Source organism: Abramis brama (genome assembly GCF_963993115.1).
Source record: "Abramis brama genome assembly, chromosome: 21".
Taxonomy (NCBI): Eukaryota; Metazoa; Chordata; class Actinopteri; order Cypriniformes; family Leuciscidae; genus Abramis; species Abramis brama.
Window position 1 is genome coordinate 21,473,755 of NC_139983.1, and position 14,978 is coordinate 21,488,732.

Sequence of the window (14,978 nt, forward strand, 5' to 3'; positions counted from 1 at the left end):
CCCAAAATAGAGAAATTCTGGCAGAGTTTAGCATTTCAACATTTAAAACTAGAAAATAATCCCTAATAAAGAGTTTAAGGCTATGATAATATGTTCTCTAAGAATGATTACCTTAAAAAAAAGCAAAGCCCCTTATTTTTTTCTTTATTTAAAATCATCCTAAACATTCCCCTAATTGAATAATCAGATTATTAAAGATTTATTAATACCATTTTCAAAATGATAAACTCATTATTTTACATAAAGGTACAAATCCGCTTTTCATTTCATCTTTGTCAGTTCAAGAAACTGCTATTGACACGGTGTGTCACATTTCTGTTCTTCTGTTACAATCCCAAAGGAAATATGAGACAAATGTAACTGTGCAGGTATGTTTTAATACTCCGCATCCTTCAGTTACAACAGTCACAGTGTAGCCTGAGGAGAAACGTGAAGAAAATTGTAGTGTGACTGTAAGAAACTTCCGAATGTGTGATTGTGTGTGTGTGTGTATGTGGTCCTGGTAAACCCTATACTTTATGAGAACAAAATGTCCCCACAAAGATGGCAATATCCGTAATCCAAGTCCTTGTGGAGGCATTTTTGAACATGTAAAAATAGAGAAGGTTTTCTGTGATGGGTTTAGGGTTAGGGAATAGAATATACAGTTTGTACAGAATAAAAATCATTATTTCTATGGAATAAAACCCCATGAAAACCCAACGTGTGTGTGTGTGTGTGTGAATGAAACTAGGATTACATCTGACTGATAGATATTACAGGCCACACCTCTTTTTTTTACCATTACAATATGTGTGTGTGTGTGTCCTGATCCCTCATGAATGATGCAGAGTGATCTGAGGTTTTGACCCTATAAGGCATACATTTTCAGCACATCTTGGGCAACATCTGGCAGTTTCATTGGGTCATATTTGAATTTAGACTAACAGGAACTTTAAATGTGCAATCACAATTGAGCTGAATCTTTCAGATCATAAAATCATTTCTCCTCTCAAACAAATCTCAACTGGCATTTCATGTGGTTTTGTTGAACATTTTAGATTATATTGAAGACCTTTTTCACCAAACAATGAACTTAAGAGCATTTTAAACAAAATCAGATCAAAGCTTTCAGATCACATTTACATTATATGCATTCACTAATTACATTACAAATGAGAATAGTGCTACGGTACCAAATTTCCATAGAGTAAATCCGTTTATAAATATAAACATAAGTGTTTTTTATTTTTAGATTGTGGTGGATTCTGCTGTTTGAACTACATATATTGTTATTCTACTCATTTAATAGGTAACACAAGCCATATTAGTTTATATAATGCTAGTGCAGATCAGCGTGTGATGATAGATATGATTTGATGCATGAACAGTGCACATAATCCTGTTCTCACAGGATACACTGCAACACCGTTTGCAAACCACAAACACTACATCTGATTTTGATTATACATTTAGCTCAGGCGATGAACAGATCATGTGAAAAATGAAGATGAAATATCATACAATCATACAGTGGAGTGCAAACATCTCATTTAAAATCTAATTTGCACAAGTAAATTTGTGATATTGATCATGTGACTCTTTGTACAGTCAGTCAGATGTTTTTTGGATCATCTCAAGTCATGCTGGAGGACATGATCATCATATAATGGTATTGAATGTATATAATTACAAGGATGCAAAGTTGAAGCATTTCCACTGGTCTCAGACTTTTGAGCCCCACTTTATATTTTATTTGAGAGTAAACTATTCTAAGGGTTTTGACACATTCCAGATCCAGAGAAATCAGAATACTCAGAACTATTATGTAAATAGTGATGGTTCATGTTCATTCATACATTGATTTTAAAATGGATTTAAAGCTGTTTCACTTTAGGATTGAGGAAAAATGGAGTGATTGCTATTTTTGTCACACCTTGAGAGCATCACAATAGAAACCATGAAAAGCCAGGAGAGTGATACAGTGATAGTGACCCTCTTGTGGACTCTTAGGCCTCTTAGCCCTGTTTACACCTGGTATTAAGATGCGTTTTGGTGGATCGGATCACAAGTAGACCTTGTGTATACCCGTTTACACCTGGTGTTTTAATCTGTCTCTTTTGTTCTCTTTCGACCACTTCTGTCGTGATTTCTTCGAGGGTCTATGGGCGGGTGCATGTTTTTGTTTTGTTTTTCAGATCTTTCCATTTAATGGACAAAATAAGTTTGTGCAATTTACATGAACGCACCCGGAGATGACAGAAAAGACGACTAAAACTACCTTTAAAAGTTCTTAAAAAGCTCAAAACGAGACCCCGTTTATACCTGTGTTTAGTGTCGCAATCTTAATATGTTTTCTTTATATGAAAACAGGGCCTTAGTTCCGAGGATACTTCTTATATTCATTTCCCTTTTTCTTTCTCTAACTCCTGCTTTCTCTTGAAAAATACCTCAGTGATGGAGCATTTACTCAGGTTTCTGTTTTTTTTTTTTTTTTTTTGCATGGTTTCTAGGTGTGAAATGATCCCTTTAGAAAAGCTTCTCAATCTAAGGGCTCGTTCCCTTTACATTGACACTTCCAGCAGAACACAACGGATCTCAACATGGCTGTTCACACCTGCTGCTTTAAGTATAGGAATATAGGAATCAGGATGGCAAAGTGAACAAGATGGAATTTTGGGATAAAATGTATTTTATGATGAGATGTATTTTAGTTTGACAGTATATAATTGAGATAAATACTGTATGTTTCTGACATAGGATTCTTGCTATTAGTGAGAAACCATCAATTAACATACATAAAATATGCAATATTTTAATAATAATCTGGTATATACAGCATGTGATATGCACTGTATTTGCATAGTTGGTTTTCAAATGCAAATGGAAAGTTACTACACCATATAATCACACCTTTTTAAAGTATATGAAAATTGCATGTGTCCAGGAACTCGCAGTTATTTACTGTAAACCACTAAATAGTTATCAGCATTCCTGGCTTCCTTCCTTACATCTTATAATCTATTTCTTCTGTACATTTTTTTGGGTTCAACTTCGAGATGCCTGAGGGGTCTGATGTGTGTGCGTGTGTGAAACTGTGAGAGTGTGTGTGAAGGCAGACCGCAGAGCACGCACCCTGTGTGACACAATGCCAGATACCTTCAGGTCTTAAAACTAAGATTAATAGACAAACATAAATGCAAACATGGCTGCAGTTTATTTATGCATAAAGATAATATGCAAAGACTGAAAATATTGTGCACCTGCTTATTAACCTTAAATAAATGTAAAAAAATTGTCTAGTGTATAAAATATACCAAACCTATCATTATTCCAATTAAGACAAATTCAAAAGGTTTCATATAAACCAAACGCAAAATAATAGATTTTAAAAGGTGCATATGCAGTCCTTTATCAGTTCCAGTCTGAGATGCAGAGGCATATTTGACATCATTCTGACATGCCAGAATTTTTATCTGCAAATCATGCATTTAGACCAATGTTTTGAAGGAAAAAAATATTTCAATTGCAACTTGCATTAGAAATAAATGATCAAGAATTAAGCATGATACACATAATCATAATTGTTTTGGGAAAGTATGGTGTGTAATGAGAGAGTAATTAAATGCACGTAAATAAATATGATTTCATTATGACTACATTATGACCATGTAAAAAGTATACAGTAAAATATAAAATAAAGCAAAAATAAATAAATATATATTTCAATTAATTGGAAATGGCCATAAAAACCATGCAGCCAAAACCTCCCTCTTTCATTCTATTGGAGATTGAGAGAATGACACAACCTTTAATTTACATGTTAAAACCATGTACTTTCACCTGTGCCTTTGGTTTCTGATCCCAAATAAGATGCATTTCACACCTGTGGCTGCAGACTCTCAGTCTTTTATATGAGGTGTTAATGAGTTACACCCCCCCCCCCCCCCCCACTCACACACACATGCTGAAGTTTCTCTCCAGCACTGAGAGAGTTAAGGGAGGATACACCTGTCCTATCACACACCTGTCTCAGGCTGGCAGCCAATCAGAGCAAAGAAGGCAACCTGCTATAAATGGAGAGACGATGTGGATACAAATCAAACCACCTCATTTATCAGGATATAAACACATAGACACACATTCAACCAGACGTACAAACACATCTGGGAGAAGAGGCAAGATAACAAACTAAGGATTTTATCACCACTGCCTGTCAGAGGAGTCATGACCAAGGAGATTGAGTAAGTCATTATTTGTTACATTTATTTCCATTCAATTTTACAAAGTATTTTTTTCTTTCTTTTTTTGTATTTTTGTTTGTTGGTTGGCTGTGTTGAACACAAAAATTAAAAATGACTTGCTATAATTGCTTTGCAAAAATCCTATTTGTTTTATTAAGGGTATATATACATTTAAATATTAAAAAATATATCATATTTAATATATTATCAGCAACTGTCTAGACATTCTCAAATGAGCTGTTAATGCAGGACTAAAAAAATGCATTTTGTTTAATATGATTCATCTGATTTCTTTGTGGGTTGCGCTATAGTTTGCAGTTTCACCGCTCTGAGCTGTCTCTTCCTCTTGAGTAATGTCTTTCTCCTCTTCTCCCACTCACCCTCTGCTCTCGAGTAAACGGGCCCCCACATGAATGAGTGCATGAAGATAATTTCTGCTGAAAATTGACACCAGGACCCAAACACACATTCTCGGTCTCTTACGCTGACAGACAGCCTAGTGTAACTGTCCTAAGGTCCCAAGTGCACAAAAACAGAAACACATCAGTCTTGTGCTAATGTGTTGCGGGTTGGGGTCTATGTCAACATGCAGGTGCCTAGAATTAGTCAATAGGGGTACTTAACAGGGATTTAAATTCTATGCAGGTTTTTCTTTTTTCCAGTGTTTTTTTTTTTTAAAGAAATGAACCAAAAATGCTCATTCATTAAGTGTGAGCACAGGTGCCTAAACAGTTCTGTTTGCATTTTAGCTTATCAAAGCAGACCACCTCATTGCTAATCCTAGTAGTTCGGGAAAGTCTCAAAACAAATCTAACTGTTTGAGGAGTTCTTCAAATCCTTGTCTTTTGTTTGTGGTGCTTGTGTTAAGTTAAAATTAAGTTCTTTGCTTCTGACCGTTGATCCGTTTCAAGAGTTTTTGCCCTTCAGAGTATATGAGAAGAGAAAGGTAGATGTTTGCCACCATTTTTCTTCACATTTAGCCTTTTTTTTTTTTTTTTTTTGCCTGAAATTATGTGATTGGGGAGGTTTTCCTGAGCATTATATTGGCTTGAAGTCTGAAGGTTTCACTTCAATTTTGTGGTTTTGTCACTGAGCATCGTATGTGCACCAGAGGCACATTTTTGTGGCCTTTAAAGCTGTTATTAAATCATTTTGCCATACATCACACTACCGACATTTGCAAAATCACATGTTGCAGTTCTTGGGAATGCTTGATGTTTTATCTGTGCTAATATCTCATTCGTCTTTCCACTAGGGCTCTCATGGTACAACAGAACGAGAGTTTCAACTACTTGCGCTATTCAGACAATTACATGATGGACTCTTGGCCTTACGAGGACGAAATCAGCAAGACTAAACCCAGACTTCAGTCAGATGAAGACCTGGCTATTGACATCTTCTATGATACCTGCAAGGTAATTTTTTTTAAATATATATATATATTTTATCATTATTCAATTTGTATTATAAACAAAAGTTATATTGTAAATATTTTTTTCAGACTTCAAAAGAGCAGATGATGGCATGTACCCGTGGTAGCAGCATGTACAAACTCAGAGAGGAGAGGTAAGTTTGACCATAAAGTTTTATCATTTATGAATCAAAATGCTTACAATACTAAGCATACAGTAAAGAAGTACAGTCAGTTTATAGTATCAGACAGAAGGCAATATGAACATATGTCACAACAGTAAGTCATCCAGATTTAAATGTCACATTTTCTCCATCCAGTACTATATTGCTAGGTTGAGTAATTTAGCCAAAGATTATCTGAGGTCAGAGCTGGTTCAGCTGTTAATCCTTTCCTTCAACCCATCCCAAAAACGACTGAGTCACTACACAGCACCCTTTTGTGCTAGTGAAAAATAGCTGCCTATAGAGCTTGTTGTTGGTCTCCCCGATGTCAAACCCAGCCGAGAAACTCAAACAGTGAAAAAAAAATCAGCGTTAGGTAGCAAACAGCTCCCGCCCAGAGTGTTTGGCTTTCCTTTTCATGGAAAGAAAGCTCCATAAACAATGCAGAGATTGAGCAAAGCTTTTATTGACTTTAACACTTTTTTGTCATCATTTAGATAGGTAACAGATGTCCTTGTGTAAATAGCATTAAGGACTGAGTACAATTATAAAAAATTCAATGTGCATAATATGTATTGGCATTTCTCCCTTAGGACACCGAACAGCTCTTCCCCTGAGCTGGCCACACTGGAGAACGCTCAGATCATGAAAATTCTTTCTGACAATATTCCCTTCAGCCACGTAAAGCAACCATTAGCGAACACTGAAAGCTACCCAGTCAACATCAACAACATCTTGGAGTCGCTCCTCCCCCCACAGTCACAGAAATCATGGCAATCTCACCCAACCTTTCTCGAGGTCACCCCAGAGGTTTGCAAAGCACATTTAAAATTATTTTTTATTTTAAATTAGTATATATATTATTTTTATTAAAATAATAATCTTATATATTAATAATAGTATGTATTTTTGTTGTTGTTTCTGAGCCATTACAACAAATACAACAAAAAATATGTCATGAATGCCTAAAACAGGTGCTTTGTCAAATATGATTACCATCAATTTTTGACACATGTGTTTGTTTTCTTCAAAAAACAGCCTCTAAGCAACCGCAATGCGTTTGTGGGACAGACAAGCCCTGTATACTCCTACCCCAACTCTTCTCCAGAAAGATACAGGTGAGACAGGCTTTCTGAGCCTTTACAAATCAGTCATAGTTTTTTCTTTCTCATTCTTTTGCCTCTATAAAAAATAACTGTCATTTGGTTACTTTATACAAGCTATAGAAAGTAATAGATATTAGTACGCTATGTAAAAAACTGAGCAATGCCGTTGCATAGAAATGTTTTAATTTGACTGTTTTTCACAGGAATGACTTCCAATTCGTTCTTGGCTCCCCACAAGCGTCCCAGCACAAAACTACAGAAATACCCATGGTGTACCTCAACAAGGGGCAGTTTTACCCCATCACGCTGCAGGGAGTGGACAGCACTGCTGGGGTGGCATGCAGCAAAGTAAAAGTAAGTTATACTTTCAAAAACTCACATTGGGAATTTCTAAAATAGCACATTTGTTGGAAATGAAGGTCTCATGCTCGCCATATAACATATTTTTTTCCATCAAATAATCTGCTCCAAAGAGAAAGCGTTACAAGATAATTTACATCTTTTAAAGTACCGTATTTTGACATTTTGTGGCTCAGTAACCTTGACGTGACACTGCAAAGAAGATTCAGGGCAAGTTTCCTTAACTCTATACTAGGCCAAACTCATATGCCTTTGATACTGTAAGACTCTAAACTCAGGTGATGGAGAAGAAGGTGTGACAGATTGGCTCTTTTGTTTAAAGCACACACTGCTAGTCAGTGACAAAGCAGAGAGAAAGGGGTATTAGTGTGAAAGGGGTATTAGTAGAAAGGGGTATTACGTCACTTGGTAAACGGCAAAACGTCAAGTATTGTCCTATAGGGAGTCACCACTCTCTAAAAACCACAAAGTAACAGGTTGTAATAATGCTTTCTTTTCCTTCCTTTATCTCTTTCAGACGGTGATCATGGCTGTGTTTGAGAATGACAAGAGTCCTGAGATGCAGCTAAAGTACTGGAACCACTGGCATGCTCGACAGCCTACCGTCAAACAAAGAGTCATTGATATCGGTGCGTAATATCACTCTACCTAAAGAACACTGCAAAAATAATTCTTAATATTTTTATAATATAAGATATATTTATTGAAAGATTTTTAAAGATATGTTGAATTACAATATTTCCGTTTACCTCATTGGCTATATGGCGTATCATTTTTATTCATTTTATTTGGAAAAAGAAAAATCATACTGATTTACTACTTTAAAGTCAGATGTCATTTAAGGTGGAAGGTTTTGATTGATGTGTTGAATTGAATCCAATTTATATGAATAAATTCTTCTATATTGACTCTTAGCTGACTACAAGGAAGTTTTCAGTGGAGTGAGTAATTTGGAAGAGGTTGCTTTCAACGCGCTGTCCTTTATCTGGAACACCAATGAAGAAGCAAAGGTGAACACCACACACACGCACAGATCCACCTGTCACTTGTTTTTGTGAAGTGATGGGTTGAAAGGAGGATCATTTAGAGGAGTGTCAGAGAGCAGTGGTATCTACGGTATGCAGCCTCCTTAGGCACTTGTCATCATAGGGAATAAAAAAGAAAGAGGGAGGGAAGGAAGCAAGCAGGAAAGAAGAGAAAGAGAAATAGGGCACATTTCAGCATGCCCCTAGGGTAGTGATGGGTGGGACAACGAAACTCACAGCAGGTGGAGCAGAGACAGAAAGAAAAAATACAATCACTGTAACGCACTTTTATTGACTTAATAAAAGCGCAACTACAGCAATATGATAAAAGTCATTTTAAGGTTTATAGCTTTAGCTAATAATTGGAACAACTAAATAAACAATTCTTCATAATTAATTAGTCTAATGTTAGAATGTTTATAGTTGCCAAGCAATATGGCAACAGCCCTTTTTTATAATCAGAATTAAATGTTAATCTGAAAACTCGGACATCGGCACCTGTTCATTAATTTATTCCTTCAGTTTATGATCATCATCATATTATTTAGATGATTGTTTTTGATTGTTTTGCCTCCGGTTCTAACATGTTGGATCTCGCCATGTTGTTCTCCATATGGACACTCCTTTTCTTTTGAAATGAATTGGAATTATTGAACAACCATTCACGCCATATTTGCATATGACACATCTAATGTGTCTTATCCCTGACCCTTCCTTTTGTCAAAGCATAGGGTTTTTTTGACAGGCCTGTGCATGAACTAAACAATGCATGTTCTTTTACTCTGAATTTTTATTTTTCTATATAAACTGTCATGTCGTTGAGTAACAAATCTAGCTTCCTAATTAAACAATGCTTTCTTGAGATTTCATGTATCTGATGTGTTTCACAGGTTCACATTGGCATCAACTCTCTGAGCACCGACTTCTCCTCACAGAAGGGGGTCAAAGGTCTTCCTCTGAATCTTCAGATCGACACGTATGATTTCAGCTCAGGGAACAACCGTCTTATTCACAGAGCTGTTTGTCAGGTCAAGATCTTCTGCGATAAGGTGAGCCAGTGCCCAATTATGTGTAAAATTTTTTTTTTTTTTTTGAAAAAAACGTATATAAAAGATATATAAAATGTTTAACTTTTATGAAATATATTTAGATTTTAATAATATATTTATACAAATATAATTATATTATTAAATTATAAATATAAGAAGCAAAAACAAAAGAGAATCTTATAACAGTGTGAAAAGATGCACGCTTACATTTCAAGGCTTGATGAAAACTAAAACACTTATCAGGGTGTGCATTGGATTTCTGTAGCTTGTTTGGCTCATCTTGGACTGCGTCATAAACTCTAAAACAAAACATTGTCCTGACTCATGACCTACTAAGTTATTTACTCATAAAGCGGTCTATGTCTGACCTCGGATCACTTACTGGCACATTTTCAGTTACGCGATAACTGTTTTCACTGAAGCAGAAAAAAAGACAAGTATTTGTGAATTTGTGAACTCTTTCGATGTCACTCACCCTTACTCTATGTGATTCCTATTGATTTCTTTTGTTGAGCTGATCAGATAAATGACAGACAGCACACTGCGCTATCTCCCTCATCTCCTTAAAGCTCGTTTGAGCGTTCCACGGCAGCCATAGTTATTAGCTGATTGACTGTGTGGGGGAAATGCATGATTGGAAGGTCAGATTTAACACACGTCTGACTGGTTTAGCAGCAAAAGGTGAACAGAGTGCTTTACTGCATTGCTGTGGTTTCTCTAGCTGGATCAATTGCATATCTACTACACAGCTGGCACCTAAACTAGACATGAACTCAGAGTTGTTTATAAGAGGGGTTTTACAAGCTGTCCTGATATTTTTTTATTTGCTCAGATTCTAAATGTTTTATTGCTCTTAAATGCTTGTAGGGTGCTGAGAGGAAGATGAGAGACGAGGAGAGGAAGAGAAGCAAGAGGAGGACCAAGAATGTTGCAGACTCCAGCAACAATGGTGAGTGCCGTCAGTCACATAATTACAGCCTGAGACTCTCAGGGAACACCCATTACCACCCTACCAAAATCATAAAGAGAATACAGAGCAAATTTTCCCCATTTGGTGTCCATGTTGTGACTAATGATGTGTAAAAGAGGGCTCACAAGCTTAAATTACCTGCGCGGGCTACTAGCCAAGCAGTGTTTTCCACCAGGGTCTAATTTTCGTTAATTATGCCTTTATGAAACATTTTCATTTATTACTTTGAGTGTTACGTTAAAACGTTTTTTTTTCTTCTTCTCAGGTTGCAAACAGTCCCTAGTCTCAAGCTCTGTTGGAAAGGACTCTACCTACTTTAAAACTCTAGATGATCATGTCACACAACCTGTTTTATTCATCCCAGAGATGCACTTCAGCACTATGCAGCGCTGTGGCCTGGTACGTCTGTCTTTCACACATATACACACACATGCTCTTCCCTACATCCTAGGATATGCGGCTTACCGCAGCATTGTTGAGTCATGTTCACCAACACCCCGAGGGGTGAGAGTCTGGGAGCGAGAGAGGGAAAAGTGTGGGAAAAAATGTGGTGGGAAAGAAGTGGGCTTGGAAAAGAAAGAGAGAAAGTGATCTCGAGATCAGACATGCTAACTGGTGCGCTCCAGAGTTTACATGACAGCGAGCGAAACTCACCTGAGATGGGGACGGCCATGCTGACTGACACAGGGATTAACCCGTGGGAGCTCAAACACACGCACACACACACACACACACTTCTTCTGAGGGTGTTGAAGAGATGCTTTTCAGCTGTGTTTACACAGGCTAAGAGTGGAGGGATGGAGACTGTTCCGACAGGCCTTTTTCCCACAGTCCAAATTTCAGCCACCAGTTTGGTCTTTTTACATGAAGAAAGAGCCCATATTAGCGTTTTTAGCATATTAGCAAAGGATTAGGAAATCATGAGACCACCCTACATTTTGTTCTGCATTGTCACTGTGATAATATTGCTATCATTATCATCACCATGTGACATTTTAACAACTTTGATTTTATCTCTTTGTTATTGTCCAGGTGCCCCCTGTTAGCCTGGAAGAAATGGACAAGACATCACGGAAACGTAACAGCAGCTACGCAGATGTCGGCGACCAGAGCAGCTCCCCTCCAAGCAAACAGGCCCGCCAAGACGAGCAACAGAGAGGTACAGTAGACTCAAGATCATTTTAGTAAAGCAGTAACCTGAGAACATAACAAAACAATCTCAGTTTCACTTTGTTTCGCGATACAAATCACAGTCCCACAGTGTTTTGATAGTAGATTTATTTTATCTTCAGTTTTACTCTACGTCAGACGAGAGACTGAGGAAGTATTTGATGCCCTCATGTTGAACACGCCGACCCTCAAGGGCCTGAGAGAAGCGGTGAGTTTTTCAACCTCTCTTTCCGTTACACAGTTTAGTGAAGATCTCACTTCGAACCTTGAGAGGAATTGTACCTAAGACATGACTCATTTCTTCCTTCTCAGATTTCAGAAAAGTACGGTATGCAAGAAGACACCATTGGGAAAATCTTCAAGAAGTGCAAAAGAGGGTGAGTGAGATAAAGCTAAACTTCACTGGGCGAAAACGTTTGGGGACTGTTGCAAGCTGTGATGAAGTCACGGATACAGATAGAGGGATGTCGAAAAGCTCTTTCATAGAGATAAACGACTGTTAAACCCATTTCTTATAATCTGAGCTCCATCTCAACGAGCTGCCAGGAAGCAAAGTCGACAGACCGGGTTGACAGGAGATCTATAGTGTTTGGAATGTGATGATTGCTGCTCCCCTTTAAAAAGACGGTGAATTAAAAGCAAAAGAAAAGGAGGAAGACAAGATGATTTCAACATAGGTAGTCATCTGTCTGCGCTGTATGTTTTTTTGTGGTTTATGAAGCTCAGAGAGAAACAGTAGAGATGAGGGCTCTGATAGGAAGGCGGCGCTGGTGTCTGGTTGTGTAAGAGACACTACGTGCGAACTACTGAGAGCACCATTTATCTCTTTGGTTGGTGATCACCCATGACACCATGTAGATATTTGCGCTTACCTGTTCACTCATCCATTGAAGAACATGTGTGGGAATAACTCACCTCAGTGCATCATAAAGTATAAGGCATTAAAATAAAGCATATAATTACATGGCTGTATTTCACATGCCTTCTGAAGCATTCAAGGAGCGTTTGACCTAGGTAGGTCAAAGAAACATGTCCAGGACTTTCAAAAAAAGCATTTGTCTTAATCAACCTAGCCTAGAGCTGTGTAACTTGGAGCTTAACTTTCCTCAGGCCGTTAGCTGATGATATGGCTGAGGGATAGGGACAGGTCGAGCAGCATTCTCGGTCGTTCTTTCGCTCCAATCTTCAATCAGACTCCCTCCACCCTCAGGGCTGGGAGAACTGGCATAGCCTCGCTCTTAGTCTGTCATACACCCGAACAACGTATACATGTTGGCCCCGTGGAGACGACTGTTGTGCCAAATAATGGATTGCGTAAGTCGTGAGATAAAGATTTGTGTTTTTAAGGATCTAAATCAGGGTCTGCCCTTAGAGAAGGAATGATGAATGCTTTAGAAGATTGAACATGAATGCTTGAGGTTTCTTTCAGCAGTCGGTAGGGCACAGTTCATCTGTACGTCAGTCAGTGTCACTCAACAGCTCAACACAGACATAATGACTAAAATAAATAATGTGCAGTGATGTGCAAATGTTAATGACCGGGTGTCAGAATTAAAGCGTTATGGCTTTTGTGCCGATGAGAAGCAACTTTTGATCTAAAATGTCACTGTAAAAAGGTATCAGTTGACTTAACTTAAAAAAAGTGAGGAAACCTTCAAAAATGAAAGTTATAAAAATGTTACAAAAATAACACTGTTATGTGAAAAAGTTAAGGCAACAGGTTTCCTAACTTTTTTTAAGTTAAGTCAACTTATCACTTTTTACAGTGATGTAGTTTGTGTGTGTTTGGTTCTAAAAATACACAATGGTACCAACATGTATCAGTTATCACCTATAACTATTAGTACAGTATTATAGTTTTTTAATGTATAGGTATATAAAATATGCTGTTTTTACATTTAGATTACTCTGTTGTCATATTACACTCTCATATTTATTCTTTAAAAACACTAATAATTTAATAACAATGTTAAATGTAATCTTTAGAAAATCTCATAGTGAATATCCTTTTTTCATATTGTGCATTATCATGTCGTGATGCCTAATTTCACTTGTAGCATTTAAAATGATTTTTGTGTTTTCATTTATTAAAATAGTTTCAAATTTTAATATCGCCAATATATCGGTTATCAGCACAGCATGAAAATTATAGGGCAGAATTTTAACAAGAATTCTAGAACTTATTTTCTCTCTCTTTCTTTCTATCCACAGGATTTTTGTGAACATGGACGACAACATCATCGAGCATTACAGCAACCACTCTGCCTTCCTCATTGAGATCACTGAAATTATGATCAGCCACTTCCAGATCACACTAATGGAGTTATAAATGACATCATCAACTAGACACACCACACCTGGTTCTGCTGGCAGCTTCTCTCTGCCCTCTCGATCGAAAAGCAGGACTGTGAGACAGATTCTGCAGTGCCAGAACTGTTGCTATGGAAACAATAGAGCTCACCTGCCAGTTATATCATTATCAGTTTCAACAGACATATCATTATTGACCAGTGTAAATATAAGTTACCTCTTTTGTACCTTTTGTATTTTATCTACAACTATTTTATAACATGAGCAATTATGATCAACAAGGTACATTGTAAATATTAATTGTAAATATACATAATTATCATAATATTGTGTGTTGACATGATTTTTAAAAAGTTATATGTTATTATTTCAATGATAAACTTGCCTTTTTAATGCTGCCTCTTTGCTGCTTATGATAGGCCTATCATTTCTAGGACAGGATGTGAGGCGTTTGTATCGCTTTATGGTTTGCATGTTTATTAATCTTTCCGCGTGTTACTTAAGCATACTTCCAGTCAGGGTGCTGTAGCTATCAGTCTTAGTTTCACATCTGAAACGCTCCACAAACACACACACAAGTGTCTTAGACCTTTAAGTCACACATTTCCCCCTTAAAGAGCCGTGTATCTGTCAGTATTTAAGATCATCACATTTTGAAAACTGACTCCACACATTTCGAATCTGTGTGGCTGTAACGGTTGTCAGGACAACCGGACATTTGTCCTCCGACATTTAACAAGTAAGTTCGGACGAACCACTGCAATATCGAACTTGCCAAAACATCGGATTAAATAATGCTGACTTAATTTTGTGGCTTTTGTTTCACAAAACTTACATTTCAAATGCTTTGTATTTCTGTCAAACAATTTTGATATACTAAAGCTGTGTTTCCTTTTTTACTGCCTTTGCTTTTGTAAGGAAAATAAAATAAAAAATCCATAACATACTCAAGTGTGTTGTCATTGAATTTCCTTGCATAAATCATCAATTCATTAAGTCGCGCAAACTGTGATTGATGGTGAAGTCAGGAATATGAAAAATATTGTGTAAGAACTCAAACTAAAGTTCACAGGTTTCCATAATTTGCACTTACCTATTTTACAGTTGTGTCGCAGATCGCAGCAATGTTTCCCGCCTTGCTTTTCAGCGGCGGAGCTGCAACGCGCGGTTCCCGCGAAAACAAACATCAC

At 37.2% G+C, this 14,978-nt stretch overlaps 1 protein-coding gene across 1 annotated transcript; it reads left to right on the forward strand.

Annotated features, from left to right (window-relative positions):
* The first annotated feature begins 4,081 nt into the window (after positions 1–4,081).
* grhl3 (grainyhead-like transcription factor 3) lies at positions 4,082–14,734 on the forward strand. Its single transcript, XM_084097501.1, has 15 exons — positions 4,082–4,223; positions 5,479–5,638; positions 5,725–5,789; positions 6,392–6,608; positions 6,837–6,916; positions 7,108–7,258; positions 7,782–7,893; positions 8,180–8,274; positions 9,180–9,338; positions 10,206–10,287; positions 10,574–10,707; positions 11,341–11,467; positions 11,601–11,686; positions 11,791–11,855; positions 13,690–14,734. The coding sequence occupies exons 1-15, from the start codon at positions 4,207–4,209 to the stop codon at positions 13,805–13,807; spliced, it is 1,668 nt and encodes a 555-aa protein (XP_083953627.1). The 5' UTR covers positions 4,082–4,206; the 3' UTR covers positions 13,808–14,734.
* The last annotated feature ends 244 nt before the right edge of the window (positions 14,735–14,978 follow it).